The sequence below is a fragment of the Crotalus tigris genome, unplaced genomic scaffold (assembly GCF_016545835.1).
Source record: "Crotalus tigris isolate CLP2741 ecotype Arizona unplaced genomic scaffold, ASM1654583v1 scf7180000024475.591531, whole genome shotgun sequence".
In the NCBI taxonomy this organism is placed as follows: Eukaryota; Metazoa; Chordata; class Lepidosauria; order Squamata; family Viperidae; genus Crotalus; species Crotalus tigris.
The window spans coordinates 259,414-278,882 of NW_024100646.1; the positions used below are offsets into that span (position 1 = coordinate 259,414).

The following is a 19,469-nucleotide window of genomic DNA, read 5'->3' on the forward strand; positions in this document are numbered from 1 at the left end:
GCGGAGAGCAGGGTGGCTGTTCTCGCCCGGCTTTGGGCAGACGCTTCTCCCAGGGAGCCCAAAAGGCAGAGAAACCAATTAAGGGAGAAAATCTTGCTGTCATTTCTGGGCGAGATGGTTAATTAAAGCGTAACCAATCATACAAACAACCATGAGGGGACGTGGATATAATTGGTGGCTATCAGGATTAACAGTACATCTGAAATCAATGATGGCCATTAAGGACAGGCAGAACCCAGCGCTGTGCAACGGTTTAAAATATGGGGAAGGGAAATGAGAGAGTTTGAAATAGTAAGAATGACCTGATCTCCAGATGGATTATCTAGGATCCATTTCAATCTGGATCCAGCTCAAGGAGTGCTCCAAAGACCTCCCCTTCCCTTCCTCCTTCCCTGTCCTTTCCTTCCCTTCCCTTTTCTTTCCTTCCCTTTTCTTTCCTTACCTTCTTTCTCCCTTCTCCCTTCCTTCCTTCTTTCCTCCCTCTTTTCTTTCCTCCCTTCCTTTTCATATGCCAGCCCATGATTCTGGGCAGCTATTAAACCCACAAAAGACAACTAAAATTAGCCACAACCCATGATATTCAAAGCTGTTTGGAAGACCAGTGCCAAAATGAATGGCTGGTAGGTCTCAGATGGGTAGATTCAGCCCTGGGAGGGGGGGGGTCTCATTTCTCAGCTGCGTTTGATACCATCCATCCACCATGGCCTCTGGAGGTTGGGAGGAGCCCCAATTTGGCAGTAATTCTTCTCCTCCTGGGAGAAGATGGAGGGCCACCTACTCCCAGGAGGAGGATGGGAGAAAGACTCTCTCTAAAGGCCCCCCCGCACTGGGCTGATCATCTCCAGGCAGCCCGGAGAAAGGGCGCCCACTCCCACAGGGCCCCCTCTGTGCTTGGGCGATGCCGGCCACCACCACCCCCCGCCCTCTTGAGCCAAAGATGCCATGCAGGTGAGGGGCGAGAAGGAGTCCCGTCCACTCAGTCTGGGCAAGGTGGAGCCCCTCGCTCCTCCGAGACCCCAAAGCTGCTTTTTCCAAAAGGCAACTGGACGGGGTTTTGTTGTTTTCCTCTTGAAAACGTTTCGCTTCCCATCTAAGAAGCTGCTTCGGTTCTGAACTGAAGAAGAAGAACTGAAGAAGCTTCCTGGATGAGAAGCGAAACGTTTTCAAGAGGAGAAAAAACAAACACACAAGAAAGTCCAGTTGCCTTTCGGAAAAAGCACCTTTGGGACAAGCCTGGCCTGGACGATGGGGCATCTCCACGGACATCTCTCCTTTGAGATGGCACCCCATCTGTGTCAGGAAACACACACACACACACACACACACACACACACACACACGCGCGCGCGCGCGCGCGGGCTGTAAGGAAGGGCGCCTGTTCCCTCCTTGCGGGAGACAAAGGCTTTTATGGAGAGCGCCCATCCTTCTGTTCTTCCGTTGGGTGGGACAATGGATGAGTAGTTAAGAGGACGGTTTGCTCTGCCTGGTGCTATTATAATTGATGGATTTAATCTCCCTCCTTTCCCCATCGGGCGCCTGCACGGCTGACATTCATTTGCGATGGGAGCCGCCCAGGAGCGAGCAAATAAACCGATGCTGCTTGTTAATGCCGGGAGGAACGTGGTCCTCTCCAACAGGAAGAGGGCAAGCAGCCTCCACGGGGTTTTCTTGCAGGCTGGGGGGGATTAAAGCAGCCAGGTGGAGCAGCCGGAGGAGGGGGGAAGGTCAGGGCCGGGCTGCACCTGTTGGAATGAGCCATTTTCAGCCCCTTCGGTTTCCCTGGGGGGGGAGCCCCTCATCCTCTCCAGAGGGGACCCCGGGGAGGGGGGGCACAGCAGTGACCAAAGCAGCACCAGCACGGCCTCTTTTGTGTGTTGTGTGTTGCATCGGATGTGCAAAGTGCCCCTGGTCTTTTTTTTTTTTTTTTTCGTGCAGTACAGGCAGTCCTCGACTTAGTGACATCTCATTTATTGACCATTCAAAGTTACAACGGCATTGGAAAAAACCTAACTTACAACCGTTTTTCACACTTGCGACCGTTGCAGCATCCCCAGGGTCACGTGATCAAAATTTGAGCCCTTGGCAACCGACTCGTGTTTATGACGGTCGCAGCGGGTCCCGGAGGGGTCATGCGGTCCTCTTTTGTGACCTCCTGACAAGCAAAGTCAGTGGGGGAAGCCGGATTCGCTTAACGACCGTGTGACTAAGTTAACATCTGCAGTGATTCACTGGGGCGAGAACAGTCGTAAAAATGGGGCAAAACTCACTTAACGAATGTCTCGCTTAGCAACAGAAATCTTGGCTCAGTTGTGTCCGTAAGCCGAGGACTGCCTGTAAAGTCATGCCCCGTGAGAGGCTGCTGAACCACAGCTCCCAGCAGCCTCTGCCAGGAGGGCGCAGGATGCTGGGCGTGGAGGTCCCAGATGCGGCATAGAATTGCACACAGAAGCTGCAAAAAATTAAAGCTAGAGTAATGGCAGCTGTCGCATTTAAATACCGATATTTTCTGGACGTTCACACCACTGCTGTAATTTGTAGCCCACTTCTATCTAGGGCAGTGTTTCCCAAACTTGACAATTTTAAGGCATGTGGACTTCAACTCCCAGAATTCCACAGCCAGCGTTGCTGGCTGTGGAATTCTGGGAGTTGAAGTCCTCATGCCTTAAAATTGTCAAGTTTGGGAAACACTGATCTAGGGCAATAAAGGAGAATATTTGTAGCTGAGGGTTGAAATGAAGCCTGCTTGGAGCCCTCTGCGCTTGCTGGGCTTGGATTTTTTCTTGCAGACGTTTCATGACCAAACTAGGCAACGCCGTCAGTGCTAGTAAGGAGTGAGGTTAATATACAATAAAAAGTGAGGGGAAAAAAATCCATTGCTTACTAGCACTAATGACGTTACCTAGTTTGGTCGTGAAACATCTGCAAGAAAAAATCCAAGCTCAGAGAGCACCAAGACCCCCTCCCTTCTACTAGTTTCTCAGTTTCTTTAGATCTGGAGTCGCTGACATGTAGCCATATCCCTGGTCCACTGTGGAACTCCTTGCCACTGGAAGTCACTCTTTGTAGCCCCTTTCTCAGTTCTGAGGGCACATTTCTTCCTGTAAGAAAAAAAAGGATTCAGGGAGTCCACCTGTCCAGGGAGCTGACAGAGCAGGAGTTTCAGGGGGCTGCTATGAAAACTTTGGCCCCCAATTTGGGCCCAATCCAATCCATGATGTCTCTGAAGCCCCCCCAAAGCAGGAATCTTATATTTGAGGCATTGGGTCCACCCCAGCCCACCTCACCACTAAACAGACCAGGGTTTCTGTCACTTTGAATCCCAGTTTGAGGTCAGCATACAGGCGGGCAAGAATAATAAGAGTTGGAAGGGGCATCAGAGGTCTTCTAGTCCAACCCCCTGCTCAAGCAGGAGATTGGCTGTCCAGTCTTTTCTTAAGAACCTTTAAAGCAGTGTTTCTCAACCTTGACAATTTTAAGGCATGTGGACTTCAACTCCCAGAATTCCACAGCCAGCATAAAGAGTTGAAGAAATCTCCTTTTAAAAAGTTGGCTGTGTTTTGGGCACTCCCCACAGTCGGAAGACTGGGGGGGGGGTGGTTAAAAGGGAGCCAAGGGCAACCGAAACGCCTCCCCACGAGCCAAAGGGGCTCCGGGTGTTTGTCGACACAAGCCAGCGGGGACTTTAGGCGATTAGAAAGTCAGCCGCGCTGCTTCTCTGGAGCAGACATAAAACAGGGCCATCCCTTTAGGACAGGGGTCCCCAACCCCCTTGCCAGCAACCGGGCCGCACAAACAAGCGAAGCCCCATCCGCGGGATGCAGGCAGCAGGCGGAACAAGCACACACACACCCAGGTCCGCAGAAAAACCTCTCTCCGCGGCCCCGGTCCCTGGTGCCCAAAAGTTGGGGGACGCTGCTTTAGGACCCCCGGTTTCCCACCCCGGCCCCTCCCTTGCGAGGCAACTGGGCTGCCGGCTGTCTTAAGCGGGGGCGCGGAGGGGGTCCCAGGAAGCGGTCCCGCCACCTGGGACATTCCCGGAGGCGCCTCCAGGTGAGAAACGGGAGGCGTCCCCGCGTCACGCCATCCTCACGTGCCTTTCGGCCTCTTCCTTCTGGGGCGGGCAGGTCGGCGGGGGACGGTTCATCTGGGGGGGCGGCTGCTGGGCTGTTTCCCGGGGGGAGAGCCGAGCCCAGCTTCTGGCAACCCCCCTCCCTCCCCCAAGCCCCCCCCCCTTCTGCGCCGGAGGAGGAATCCCTGCTGGATCCCGTCCCAATTCCAGGCACGGAGATCTTTTTACATCCGTGTTAATGGGTTTAAAAAAAAAAAAAAAAAAAAGATCCGAACAGATGTTAACATATATTGCACGAGACGCCAGACGCGAAATGCAGAAGGCAACGCGGGCGGTCTTTCCCGCCCGTTCCGGACAGCTGGGCAGCCGGGGCGGCCTTTTCCGGGGAAACGGAGACCCCCGTCCTGCACGGGCCGCTTCCCTTCCCGCCTTCAGCCAAAGCGCCTCGGAGCGCCGGGAAGTTCGCCGGGGCGCGCGGTGGTGGGCGGCGGTCCGGCCGTGCTAACCGCGCCTCCCTCCTTCTCTCTCCCCCCCTCCCTCCCTCCCTCTCTCCCCCGCAGTGCCTTTCCGCGAGACCCCGAGCTACACCAAGCGGCGGCGGCTGGGGGGGGCGGCGGCCGGCCTCGCCTCCCCGCGCCTGCTCCAGCGCTCGGCCAGCGACAACAACCTGAAGGCGGAGAGCCGCCCGCCCTGCTCGCCGGCGCCCTCGCTCCGCGGCCTCCCCCCGCAGCTGCTGGCCCAGATGCGGGAGGCGGCGGGCGAGGCCGGGCCCCGCGGCGCCCCCAGCCGCTCCCCGTCGCTGCAGCGCGTGCGGGAGGAGCGGGAGGCCGAGGCGCCCTCCCTGCGCAGGAGCGGCCGCGCCAGGGCCAGGTGAGCAGCGCCCCGGGGGGCGGGGGGGGCAGGGGGCGGGGCGGGGGCAGCCGCACCTGGGGCGGGGGAGGGGTGGGGGGCCGGGACCGGAGCCCCGGGAGGCGTCGGTGCCGCCTGGAAGACTTGCGCGCTCCCGCTTTGCGCAGCTTCCCGAGGCCCCCTTGGCTGTCCTATTGATGAAGTTGATCTTTATTCATGTGATTGTTTTATCCGCCTTTATAAGTAACTCCAGGCTGCGAAAGATATCTATACACAACAACCCTGTGGAGTAGGTTGTTGTGAGAGAAAGACCCGCTTTCATGGTGAAGGCGGGACTAGAACTCACCACTTCCTGGTGATTGGCCCAAAATCACCCCGCTGGCTTTCATGCCTAAGCTGTGACTAGAAGTCACCGTCTCCTGGGGATTGGCCCAAAGTGCCTAGCCAGCTTAAGGCGGGACTAGAACTCGCCGTCTCCCGGTGGTTGGCCCGAAGTCAGCCAGGCAGTTTTCATACCTGAAGCGGGACTGGAACTCAGAATCAATCTCCTAGTGATTGGCCAAAAGTCACCCGGCCGGCTTTCATGCCTAAGGTGCAACTCCCGGTTTCTAGGCCAGCACCTTCACCACCACACCACACGGGCTCTGACTGACCGTCTCACAGCTGTGACCGGGATTCTTTGTCCCTGGTTCGACACAGGAAGGAGGGAAGCTTTGAGCCAAGAAGTTTCCCCTCTCTTTGACCCCGGTGTGGGTGTGGGGGGAGGACTGTTCCCATAATCAGTGTTTCCCAAACTTGACCATTTTAAGGCATGTGGACTTCAACTCCCAGAATTCCATAGCCAGCGTTGCTGGCTGTGGAATTCTGGGAGTTGAAGTCCTCATGCCTTAAAATGGTCAAGTTTGGGAAACACTGCCATAACTTCTGAACTGTGCAGCCAGAAGCAGGGACCCCGCCATCAACCCGAGGGGTGCCACGTCCTGGGGACGCTTGGACTTGAGCACAAGAGTCCCTTTCTTGGTGCACTGGTGTGTGGGTTTGATCCTGGCTGGTTGGTTAAAACTTGGGTGGTTTGTGGGGGAAGAGGGGCCTTGCCGTTCTGTGTGGGAGGAAGGAGGGAGGCCTGCCTGAGCCTTGAGGAGCAAAGAGAAGTCTTGCGCTCTTCTGGAAACTTTCTCGCCCTGTTCCTGACTTCTTTTCTCTCCTCAAACGTCATCCACCCACAGGTGGTTTGCTGGCTGGGTGGAGGTAGCTAGAGACAATAGTCGACCTTGGTTTGCATTTAAGCCACAAGCCACCAATCTGGGCATCTCCCGTAACCAGAAGTTTGAAGTTTTGGGAATCTTACCTAGTCCTGGCTCCCATCTTCCCTCCCTCCAGCCCCCTCGTTCTTCCCGCCACTGCTCTCCGGCTTGGCCAACAGAGCCTCAGCCCTGCTGGAGACATGCAAGAGAAGGGAACTGGGGCCTCCCTTGTGCCAGCTGGTCCACAGAGAAGGAGAACGGGGTGGGGGTGGGGGTGGGGGGGCGCGTGGGCTGAAAACAGATCAAGCCAGCTCCACCTGCAGGGATCCAATAAGTGCTCAGACGAGGCGGCTGAGGCTCTCCTGGGTCTGCGCTGGGTGGGAAGAGACCTGGCGGGTTTGAAGGCTGCGTTTGGGGCTTCTGCCTTCCGAAGGTCTGGCTTTTGTAAGCAGGTGGGGGTGCCTGGGCTGTGTTTCTGTTGGGTTGTTTGTTTTGGCTGTGTGTAGACCAGTGGTTCTCAACCTTTTTAAGGCCGTGACCCCCAACCGGTCGTAAGTCGAGGACTACTCAACCGGTCGTAAGTCGAGGACTACTCAACTGGTGCAGCACCGTTTGCAGAATGGGACTTTTGGCGGGCTCAGCAGGGCAGAGACAGCCTGGACAATTCCTATTGGCTTTGGAAAGCCAATAGAATTAGACTCTATTCAAGAGAGTCTAAGGAAAAGGGGAGAAAAAATGGCGGACTGCGTTGTTTGGCAACCCCCGTGAAATGGTCATTTGACCCCAAATGGGGTCCCGACCCACAGGTTGAGAACCACTGGTGTAGACGGATGGACTGAATGGATTTGCATACCGTGTTTAGCCGGGTCTGTCTTGTGATCTGGGGAACACACCGCACAAAACGTCAAAGCAAAGGCACGGCAAAACTGAGCCGCAATCCAGTCCAACCGTCCAGCTCGGCCTCTGCCAGCACCGGAGGGAGAAGCTGGGACTTCAAGACCTCATGGAAAGCGCGCAGGGTCAAGCCCGTCTGGGTCTCAGGGGAGGCTGTTCCAACAGAGGTCCTTGACTTACAACCGTAACTGAATAACCCAGTTGGAAGGGACCTTGGAGGTCTTCTAGTCCACCCCCCCCCTGCTCAAGTATTCTGGACAAATAGCTGTCGAATGTCTTCGAATCACCTTCAGTGATGGAGCAGCCACAACTTCTGGTGGCAAGCGGTTCCACTGGTTAATTGTCCTCACTGTTAGGAAATTCCTCCTTAATTCCAGGTTGCTTCTCTCCTTGATCAGTTTCCATCCATTCTTTCTCGTCCTGCCTACAGGTGCTTTGGAGAATAGGGTGACCCCCTCTTCTTTGAGGCAGCCCCTCAAGCACTGGAAGGCTGCTCTCCTGTCCCCCCGGTCCTTCTCTGCCCCAGACTAGACACAGACTCTCTGTGGACCTGGAGCAGGAACACCTTCCTTTGGGTCCTAGAAGAAGCAAGGAAGGCTGAAGGTGTTTGCCCCCCCTCTGTCTGGGGTGTCTCTTCTTCCAGGGAACAGGACGACTTTCCTGCCCCCATCCCACCAGGAGCGACACGGACCTTCAAAACTTCCCGAGGAGAGCATTTCAAGCTGACCACTGTCCTTTGTTCAGACAACCCTCTCCACAATGACGTGTGTCATTTCGATTGTCATTTGGTGGCTTCGGTCATCCGGCTCTAAGTGGCTGTGATGTTACGAAAGTAACAACAAGAAATAAGCAAAAATGAGACGAATAAATTAAAGGCATGAAATCAGAAAAGGGAAAAGGAGCATTCCCTAACTGGAGTTGACATGCGTGCCACATGTTGGTCACGCTTCTTGCTAATGGCTCCTCCGTCAACCTTTCATTTGCCACATTGGCCAGGCCCAGGAAGGGGGGGCAACTGGTGGGGCCAGTCCCATATTGGGGGGGGGGAAGTTAGTAGGGGCTATGTCAGGTGGGGGGAGCAGCAGCTGGTCTCTGGCATGTCCAGGTCCAGATGTGGAAGCCATTGGATTCTGGAGAGGCGCTTGATGGTGCTGATGCGAGAGGGCACTTTGAGATAGTGAAAGAACTTTCCCTGGTCGCTGTAAAATTTTATTCTGCTCCTTCAACTAAAGTCCTGAAGAGTGCAGAGAAGAGCAGCAAAGATGATTGGGGGACCGGAGGCTAAAACATACGAAGAACGGATGCAGGAACTGGGTCTGTTCAGTCTAATGAAGAGAAGGACCAGGGCTGACATGAGAGCAGATATTTGAGGGTCTTCTACAAAGAAGAGGGGGTCAACCTATCTTCCAAAGCAGCAGAAGGCAAAAGACAAGAAACAATGGTTGGAAACTGATCAAGCAGAGAGAGAAGCAACCTGGAATTAAGGAGAAACTTCCTAAGAGGGAGGACAGTTAACCAAAAGTGGAACAGAAGCGGTGAATGCTCCAACACTGGAGGTTTTTAAGAAGAGACTGGACAGCCCTTTGTCTGATCTAGTATAAGGTCTCCTGCCTGAGCAGGGGGTTGGACTAGAAGACCTCCAAGGCCCCTTCCGGCTCTGGTATTCCGTTCTCCTTGCCAGGCTGGCCGAGGGGTTCTCCAGAGCCTGCCTCTTACTTTGTTTTCACAGCTGCCCCCTTCCCTCTGATCTTGTGCTGTTTCTAATTCTGGCCGTGAGGGGGAAGGGCGCCTGGGACAAGGCTGGGTAATTAATGGATGTTCTTCTCCGTGGCCATTTCTCCCCGCAGATGACGGGGGCTGTCAGAGGCGCCTCTGCAGCACTTTGGAAACATTGAGCGGAACCCAGATTGCCTGGTGCTTTATTGGTGCACCCTCAACTCTGCTCTCCCCTACGCCATCCTCACAAACGTCTGAAAAACGCCTTCTTGGTCTCCAAGAGAGCGAACGTCGAACGTCGTGGGAATGCGGGAGGCTTTCTTGTGGGAGGCCCACAAAGGGGTTGTGGTGGAGTTGTGTGTGTGGTGCCGATACAGGCAGACCTCAGCTTAGCAACCCATTTGTTTAGTGACCATTCAAAGGGACAACAGCACTGAAAAATGCGATTTGTGATCGTTTTTCACACTTTCGCACCATTGCAGCCTCCCCCGTGGTCACGCGATCCAAATTCAGACGCTCCACAATGGGCTCACATTTATGACGGCCGCAGGGTCCCCCGGGGTCACGTGATCCCCTTGGGCGACTTTCCGACAAGCAGAGCCAATGCTGGAAGCCAGATTCACTTAACGGCCGTGTTCCCAACAAGAACTGCAGAGATTTGCTTAACGACCGTATCCCGAGAAGTGGTAAAAGGGGGCAGAATTAACACAGGTCTCCGTTAGCAACAGAAATGTTGAGCTCAGCTGAGGGCTGCCCATACTGCTACTCTGCTGGGGAGGAGTCGCACCCCCTGGTGCCGGCGTGGGGTCCTCGGAGTTTGGCCACTGCTGGGGGTGCGGCTGAATTGGAGCCCCCGCCCCCGTGAGCCACGCAGAGGCCCCCCGCTGGGAGGGGTGTCTTGCACAATCCTGAATGATGCCATGCAGAGCCTTGTATTCCCCCTCGCTTAGCAACCGCATCCTCCCAGGCAGCTCATCCTCCCGGAGCCGTCAGCCAGCTTGGAAGGCTGGCAGATTCTCACCCACTTTGGGCCCACCAGTTGTAAAATGAGAGGAAGGCATTTCAGCCTCGAGGAGGAGCTCTAGGAAATGGGGGGGGGTTGCTTGGGGGAGACGCTCCCTGTCACACTCGTGGGCCGGGCTGGCGTGGACAACTCTTCCCCCAGCTCTTGGTCTTCTTGAGAAGGTTTGCACCTGTAGGAAGGAGGCTGTTTTCCCCCTATGAAACTCCCCCATTTAAATCAGACTTCCCATCATCCCCATCCCGCGTGCTCAGAGACACCTGGAGGATACCAGATTAGAGAAAAGGGAAGCCCATCTCTCATCCTCCCCAGCCTGCGTGCTCAGAGACACCTGGAGGATCCCAAATTAGAGAAATGGGAAGTCCATCTCCCATCATCCCCAGCCTGCATTCTCAGACACATCTGGAGGAAGGAGAGAAAGATGTAGCCTCAAAACCAGTATAGCAATCCAGAAGGAGACGGGTAAAATCCATCTGTTGCTCATTTTCCTGTAGTTTTAAGCATTACTTGGCTGGCTGATTTTAAGCAGGGTTGGCTGGAGAATTCTGGGAGTTTGTTTATTTATTTATTTATGAGACTTATATACCGCTTTAAGTGCGAGCACTCTCTAAGCGGTGTACACCAGTAAGCAATGTATATATATATTTACATTGCCCCCAACAATCTGGGTCCTCCTTTTACCTACCCCGGAAGGATGGAAGGCTGAGTCAACCTTGAGCCGGTGAGATTTGAACCGCTGACCTGCTGAACACAGTCAGCTAAAGTGGCCTGCAGTACTGCACTCTAACTGCTGCGCCACCTCGGGTCTTAAAATTGCCAAAGGTGGACTTTCCTGGTCTTCAACATATCTAGTTGAAGACCAGGAATTATGAACATACCTTCATACATGACTAGGATGAGGGAAGAGAAGGGGAACTCATTAAATTTGCAGATGACACCAAACTGTCAGGAATAGCCAACACTCCAGAAGACAAGCTCGGGATTCCAAAAGATCTTGATAGACTTGAACAATGAGAAAAGCAAAGTTTTACACCTGGGCAGGAAAACCAAAGGCACAAGTACAGATCAGGCAAAACCTGGCTCAAAAACAGTAACTGTGAGAGGGACCTCGGAGTCCTAGTGGACGATCATTTAAACAGGAGCCAGCGATGTCTGGCAGCAGCCAAAAAAGCTCATACGATCCTTGATTGTATAAACAGAGGCATAGAATCAAAATCAGATAAAGTATTAGTACCATTTTACAAAGCCTTAGTAAGGCCACAGCTGGAATACCGCATCCAGTTTTGGTCACCACATTACCAAAAAGATATTGTGGTTTTTGGAAAAAATGCAAAGAGCAACTCATGATTAGAGGCCTGGAGACAAAAACGTATCAAGAACAATTGCAGGAATTTGATACGGCCAATCTAACAAAGAGAAGGACGAGGGGGGACACGATAGCAGTATTCCAATATTTGAGGGGCTGCCCCAAAGAAGAGGGAGTCAAGCTATTCTCCAAAGCCCCAGAGGGCAAGACAAGAAACAACGGTTGGAAGCTGACCAAAGAGAGAAGCAACCTGGAACTAAGGAGAAACTTCCTCAGTGAGGACCATTAACCAGTGGAACAGCTGGCCACCAGAAGTTGTGGCTGCTCCATCACTGGAGATTTTTAAGAAGAGATTGGACAAACATTTGTCCGGAATGGTATAGGGTCTCCTGCTTGAGCAGGGGGTTGGACTAGAAGACCTCCAAGGTCCCTTCCAGCTCTGTTCTGAATTGAATTGGTTCAGACTCCCTGGTCTGTGGCCTGACTCTTAATCGGGGAGACCAGAGACTGTTTTGGGGACCAGAGACCTGGGAAGAAGACGAGCACCTGTGCAACAAGCCATTCTAGGCACTGATTTTTTAAAAAATGTATTATACATTTATACTATATATTTAATTTATATATCTTTCAGCAACAACAGGAAGGTACAATAAAGGGCAAGCCCTAGAAAAAGATATATAGGATGATGAATAAGTAAGTAACATTTGTAGAAACTAAACCTACGTCCATAAAATGTTAATATAAAACTCGATGAATACTTTAACGTACTGTCAAGTCTAGTCATGTGGACCATTTATTGCTCCAACTTTCCATTTTTAAACAATATGTTATTTTGACACAACGATATTTATACGGCATGTTTCAGTGCTTCGTGATCTATTATGTAAGTAGAGGACTAAATGTGAAGAGGGGAAAAGAAACACACAGATACAGGTTGTCCGCACTTAATAACGCCTGTTTAATGACCGTTCTCAGGGCACGGGACCAAGTGCCAGATGGGTCTCCTCAAGACCTGCCAAGGTCACAGGGGGGAGGAGGGGGCTCTGGTGCTGGTACCGAACTCAGGGCCAAGAATGGGGCGTCCCAGGAGGGCTGAAACCCCCAGGGACCCTTGCCTGCCTCCAGCCCCCCCCCCCCCGCCTCGGTCGCTTCATTGGCCTTTTGCTTTTGGGGATTATTTTAAAATATACAGGCAGGTGGTCCTCAACAAGCAAAGCCAATGGGGGGAAGCTGGATTCAGCTAACAACCGTGTTCCTAACTTAACAACTGCAGTGATTCACTTAACAACTGTGGTGAGGAAGGTCGTAAAATGAGGCTGCTCTTGGTCACCTTGGCTGGGGAGAAGGGTGGAAACTAGGTTGGGGAAGATGGTCTTTGAGCCCCCTTAACCCTCATCCCAGCCATCCAGCGGGAAAACATCTGGATTATCCCAGAGAAGGCAGGGCAGCTAATTCTGCTTGATCCAGATGGAGGGATCCCCCCCCCAGCTGTCTCCATGGGGCAGAGAGCCTGTGGGGCCACAGACTGAGGACTGGGCTGTAAAACCATATTGCCTTTCCTTCCTGACCCCCACCCCACCCAGAGCAATGACGCATCGAAACAGGCCGGCATTCGCTTCACCTCCTCTGGGTTGCAGGCTGACATTGCTCTGCTCTCCGGCAAGGCCGGGCTGCAGCGGGAGACCTCTTGAAATGCTTTTTTCTGCAGGCAGGCGGGCAGGAAAAGTACTTCATCAGCCCGGTGTTGACGTACGTTTGCTTGCTCATTAAGGGCTGTCAACATGTCCCTTGTTTGAGTGCTTGCGTTGATTGCCATCTGTTCAGCTATCCTGCTATTCCAGTGGCTCCGCGGGCTGAGGAGTGGAAGGCCGGGATCAAATTAAGATCGGCTTGTGGAAGGTTCCTGGTCGGCCAGCTTTGGGCTTCTGCCTCTCCTCGAAAGATGCTGAGACCATGGAAAGAGGGCAGAGAAGAGCAACAGAGATGATCACAGTTCTGGAGGCTGAAACGCATGAGGAGCGGTTGCAGGAATTGGGCGTGTCCGGTCTAACGAAGAGAAGGAACGGGGGGGGGGACATGAGGGCAGCCTTCCAATATCCGAGGGGTCTTCCACAAGGAAGAGGGGGCCAAGCTGTTCTCCAAAGCACCAGAAGGCAGGACAAGACGCAACGGATGGAAACTGACCAGAGAGAGAAGCAACCTGGAATTAAAGAGGAATTTACGGACAGAACGATTAATCAGTGGAACCGCTTGCCACCAGAAGTTGCGGCTGCTCCAGTAGGGGAAGGTTTTTAAGAAGAGACTGGGCAGCCATTGGTCCGAAGTGGTCTAGGGTCTCCTGCTTGAGCAGGGGGCTGGACTAGAAGACCTCCAAGGTCCCTTCCAACTCCTTCTGCTAGTTCTGTTTTCTGAGGAGACCCTGGACAGTTCCCAGAATCCCCTTCAAGGTCAGAGTTCAGAGGCCTCAATTACAGGCCATCCTTGAGCCCAGAATTTCTAAGCGAGAGATTTCTTAAGTGAGCTTTGCTCTGTTTGACAGCTTTTCTTGCCACTGTTGTTAAGTGAATCACTGCAGTTGTTAGTCACACGGTTGTGAAGTGAACCTGGCTTCCCCCATTGAGTCTGCTTGTCAGAAGGTCGCAGAAGGGGATCACGTGTCTTCAACTTTCATAAGTACCAGCCAGTTGCCAAGCGTCTGAATTTTGATCACGTGATGCTGTAAGGATTGTAAGTGCCGAAAAACAGTCGTCAGCCGCCTTTTTCAGCGCCACTGTAACTTTGAACGGTCACTAAATTGAACTGTTGTAAGTCTATTGTAGTCTTCCTCTCCTGCTTCTTCAGCACCCGTGGAGCATCGCAGGGAAGATCCCGGCTCGGCCAATTCTGATCTCTGGGGGTTAGAACACATTGTGGCATCTGAAGATCTTTTCCAGGCCTTGGGGACTCCTCTCCACCAGGGCCCGGCAGTGGCACATTTCCTGATTCTTTCTTCTTTTACACCGAGAGTTCTCCCCCCCCTTCCATTCAGGGGGGGGCGAGTCTTAGAGATTTCACAGATAAGCCCTTGAACTTTTCTCGGCAAGGTTTTTCAGAAGCGGTTTGCCCTTGCCTTCTTCCTAGGGCTGAGAGGAAGTGACTGGCCCGAGGTCACCCACTGGCTTCGTGCCCAAGGCAAGACTAGAACTCCCCAACTCCCAGTTTCTACCCCAATGTCCGTGGAGGGTGTGTCCCCTAGGGCAGAGACGCTCCAGCCCAAGACCTCATGGCCAAGTCTAAGGCTGGCTGTCGCCCCTGAGGTTAAGCATTTGCTGTAGGTATAACAGGGCCCTTTGTTGCACTTTGCGCCTTCATTTTCTAACTCCGGCTTCGCATTTTCGGCCATCGGGTAGCGTCATCAGCAGAGCGCAGTTTATTGATGTTTTTTCCCTCCAGTTTTAAACCATACTCACCTCCTTCCGGCTCAGCTCCCCTTAATATATACTCAGCATATAGACCGAAGAAATAATGAGAGCATCCACAGCCTCATCTCCCTCCTTTGCGGACCTCAGGACTGCTGGCTTATTTATTTATTTATTTATGAGACTTATATACCGCTTTAAGTGCAAGCACTCTCTAAGCGGTGTACACCAGTAAGCAATGTATGTGTATATATATATATATATATATACTTACATTGCCCCCAACAATCTGGGTCCTCATTTTACCTACCCCGGAAGGATGGAAGGCTGAGTCAACCTTGAGCCGGTGAGATTTGAACCGCTGACCTGCTGAACACAGTCAGCTAAAGTGGCCTGCAGTACTGCACTCTAACTGCTGCGCCACCTCGGCTCCTGTCCTGTGTCCTGCGTGGGTTTCTCACGAGGACAAAGAGAAGTTCTGGGATTCCCATTTTCCTCGGAATATTCCACGTTTTAACATGGTCAGGGCAAATGAAGGCCTTTGTAAAATCGGCCAAGTGGATATGGGTTCCTTTTGGGTATCCTTTGACTGTTTCAATGATTTAGCAAATATCAATAGCCATGAATGTCTCCCGTTCCCTGGCCTTTTCTAAAGTCAGCTTAGACATCTGCCTTTTCCTTCCCCAGGTGTGCACTGCATGATCCTAAGCGTTATTTTGCCAGCCGGTGAAATTAAGGATATGGTGTGAGAGTCCCGTATTCTTCTTGGTTACGTTCCACGTTTCCACCGTAGTGTGTGTGTGTGTGTGTCTGTCGGTCTTCGGATTTTGTTTTGCAGCGTGGCAACTTCAGTAGCGAACGTCTTTGATGTGGCCACATCATAAACCTCATTTGTGCGCCGAAAGGGTAGGCGGGGACCTTGAGTTACGAGGAGGCCTCTCGGCAGCTCAGAGGAAAAGTGGGGGAAGGATATTTATGGTCGGTTTGTGGCTTCATAGACAGTGTGTGATGAAGAGGCTGGGGTTGAATTATGGAATGTTTTGAGCAGATATGAAGGTCGGGGCTGAACGCAGCAAGTGAAGGAAACCAAGTAGATGAAATACTGAGTACAGATAGTCCTTATTCAATGACCGGTCACTTAACGGCCATTGAAAGTTACAACAGACCCGCCCCCCCCCCCAAAGATTTACGACACCATTTTGAAGTTAAAGGGGCTGCAGTGCCCCAGTCACGACATGCAGAATAACAGAGCTGGAAGGGACCTTGAAGGACATCTAATCCAACCCCCTGCTCAGACAGGAAACCCTATATACCATTTCAGACAAGTGGCTGTCCAGTCTCTTTTTAAGAGCTTCCAGTACTGAGGCACCCACAGCTTCTGGAGGCAGGTGGTTCCACTGATTAATTGTTCTATCAGAAAATTTCTCCTTAGTTCCAGGTTGCTTCTCTCCTTGGTGAGTTTCCATCCGTTGCTTCCTGTCCTGCCCTCTGGTGCTTTGGGGAATAGGTGGACCCCCTCTTCTTTGAGGGAGCCCCTCCAATATTGGAAGACTGCTTTCGTGTCACCTCTACATGTGACCACAGGGATGTTGGGAAAATGGTCATACGTCACTTTTTTCAATCAGATCAACAAACAGTTGTAAGTCAAGGACCTGGAGGCGTAGTAGGCTTGACACGGATGTTCTTACCCGTGCAGGGCGGGGAGCCCCCCTGTGGGAGTCTGCCCTTGGTGCCCATGTTACGCCCACCTTCCCAGGGGAGCTTCTTGATCTAAATATTTGCGCAATTAGTGGCTCTTTATGAAGTCCGTCATCTTATCAGCTGGAAACAGAAATAAGCTGTTGAAAATTCAGAGCGTTTTTTTTTTCTCCTCCGCTTTTGTTTCTGAAGTGCCCAACGAGGCCCGTTTATCTTGCCTCCTGTTCTCCTCCCCGGCCTGTCAAATAAATTCCTCCATGCGGAGAAGGGGCCTCTGACTTTTTCCAACCTTTTCTTTTTGCTATTATGATCCGAACATCAAAAGCAAACAAGCGGCAAAAGATAAACAACACACAAAGTTATCTTTGAAATGAAGAGGGAACTGGTTTTTAAAATGAAAACGGGCGCCATGTGCACAGATACGGTTATATAAAAACATACCGTAAGTGTTTCGGTAAATGGTAACCCTGTTCCACGAGGCTCGTCTGCAGCTTAATGGCGCCAATAAGGCATCTCTTTGTACACGTCTTGTGTTCGGAAGATCTCTCCCGACACTGAACTGGGAGACTCCACACCACCCTGGGGATTTCTCACACCTCACGCAAGACCCAGAAAGCAGGAATTACACAGTCTTTGTTGGCACTTGGGGTAAATTTAGAGTCTTGGAAATGACAAGAAGCTTTTCCAGCCTTCAGTTTATTACTGAGGTCATGAGAATGGAAACTGAAATTGGTGCAGTTCCTTCCCAGGCTTCCCGCCACCTGGACTGTGTTGCCATTTATGGGACAAGCTACCGGCAGACCCCTATCCCGGTTGTTGGCGTCTATCTGGTGTTTCCCTCCTCTTCCACAAACACTCCCAGTAGCCACTTCCTCAGCCGCGATCTTGAGCTGAGGAGCTTCAACTCGGGAGAAGAGCTCTGAGGTTCAAGGAACTACCAACACCGACAATCACATACTAAACAACAGCCTCATCAAGGACCCACCAAAAACCCTCCCACCGCTGGGCAAGCCACTAGTATTGATGATGTTGCCTAGTTGGGTAAAGAAACATCTGCAAGAAAACAACCAAGCTCAGAAAGCACCCTCAGATCAACCCTTCTCCTCCTCCTCCTCTCCCCAAACTCCACATCCTTCAAGCGCTGATGACGTTCCCTAGTTGGGTAATGAAACATCTGCAAAAGCCAAGCTCAGAGAGCACCAGGGACCCCACAGTTCAACCCTGAGCTCCGATATTCTTCTTAGTTCTGAGGTTGGAGAAGACCAAGGGCTCATCTAACCTGGCATTTGGGGCCCAGAGTGACTTCCATGAAACTCACAAACGTGGACCGAGGGATGGTTGCCCATATCCAGGTGTGTTCCTCCCATCCGGAATCTGAAGAAAGTGGAGCGCCCTCGTTGACCCAAAGCCACATCCCCAAAGACGCCTCGAAGATGCCCAGGGCCTTTGAGCTGAGCCAGTGCAGGCCCGTTCCGTCACTCCCAAAGGAGAGAGGAGAACTGGGGAACTCGCCGTCTCGCCCAACGGCAGCATCCTTGTCTCCAGAAGACAAATTGGAGAAGTGATCTGTAAGTGCCCAAGACGGCCTCATCTCAAGAGGTGGACTCCAAACGCTGACATCGGTGCAAAGAGGCTCCTGGGGCCAGGACACGTTTGCTGGGCCCGGAAGGACTTCCAGCATAGCCCTGATTTGGGCAGAGATGCATCTTTTGCTGGAGGGCATTTTGGGAAAAAGTTAAGTGGCAATCCGTTTTCTTGCACTTTATCACCTCTAGGTATGACATCCTTGATCTAGAGCAGTGTTTCTCAACCTTGACCATTTTAAGGCATGTGGACTTCAACTCCCAGAATTCCACAGCCAGCATTGCTGGCTGTGGAATTCTGGGAGTTGAAGTCCACATGCCTTAAAATGGTCAAGGTTGAGAAACACTGGTCTAGAGGTCGTTTTCCCACCCCTAAAGGTCACTGAAACACCAGGCTCTAACAACTGCTTGCAGAGTTACGGCCTTGAGGGCTCCCTTGGGAGTGATTGAGAACCCGTGGACCAAGAGCGTGCCACAACGACAATTTTGACCATCTGACCCGCCTAAACCTGCCTTCTTCATCCTTCGGGTTGACCTCCCCACAGCATTTCCAGCCTGTTTTCTGAGAGATGCTTGTGAGAACGCGCACTGCGTTCCAGGCTGCCCTGTCTTTCTCCCTTCAAGTCCGGCTGACCGATCTGGCCAAGAGGAAGCGGCTTGTGCAGCTCCTGGAAAGGGGCTGGACACGTCGGAGAACCTAGATCCAGGAGGACACTGGAGCAAGAACAGGCCTCGTGGACAGAAGGCCTCGTGCCACAAAGGACTGTTGTGGCAAACTCTTTGCCCACTGCTACTCTGTGGGCAAATAGCTGGCCAGCAGCCCTCTTTAAGTCTGTGTTGAGGAGGAATTGCTCACAAGAACATTTTGAAGGCCACAGGGAAGAGTAGAGGCAGTCACGGTCCAGAGCACGCCAGGCACCCCCCCATCCCCCCCCCCCCCGTCTCCCGGACTCTGCCCAAGTTCACCTTCTTTGCGTCAAAGACCCACCTAACCCTCTCCTCCTCTGCCATCCGCTTCTCCCTTTGCCTCCCGTCTTCCCCAGCATCGGGGTCTTTTGCAAGGAGCCCCCTCTTCTCCTTGGGTGGCCGAAGTGTTTCCGCTTCAGGATCTGTCCTTCCAAAGGACGGTCGGGGTGGATTTCCTTTAGGATCGACTGACTGGATCTCCTTGCAGTCCGAGGGACTCTCAAGTAAATTCAGAGCATTAAGGAGGAATTGCCTGACAGTGAGAACAATTAGCCAGTGGAACAGCCTGCCTCCAGAAGTTGTGGCTGCTCCATCGCTGGAGGCTTTTAAGAAGAGACTGGACAGCCCTTTGTCCGGAATGGTCCAGGGTCTCCTCCTTGGGCAGTGGGGGTTGGACTAGATGACCTCCAAGGTCCCTTCCAGTCCTATTCCGATTGACTGAGTCCTCTCCAGCACTGTTCTTAAAAGAGAATAATAATGTTAATAATGGCCTATTGTTGAATTGTGTTTTTAACCTGTACACCATCCAGAGTTGGGTGACTTTATAAAGGTATATAATAAGTAATAGATGTTACGGCTGTTTTGCTACAGCTCCTGTACTCCCCAGTAAGTAGAGTATTGAGAGTTGTAGTCCCTGTGGGAGCGGTTGTGCTGTGTTGTGTTGACCCTGAGAGGGGTGTGTCCCTCCGTTGTCCTCCTGTGGAGGAAAGGTCCTTTGGTCCCAG

At 52.5% G+C, this 19,469-nt stretch overlaps 1 protein-coding gene across 1 annotated transcript in view; it reads left to right on the forward strand.

Annotated features, from left to right (window-relative positions):
* SHANK3 (SH3 and multiple ankyrin repeat domains 3) overlaps positions 1 to 19,469 on the forward strand; it is a 178,581-nt gene that overhangs the window by 62,074 nt on the left and 97,038 nt on the right. Inside the window, exons 10-11 of the mRNA XM_039333377.1 lie at positions 4,630 to 4,939; positions 7,700 to 7,824. Of these exons, the coding sequence (XP_039189311.1) occupies positions 4,630 to 4,939; positions 7,700 to 7,824 (435 nt within the window). The remainder of the gene's footprint in view (positions 1 to 4,629; positions 4,940 to 7,699; positions 7,825 to 19,469) is intronic.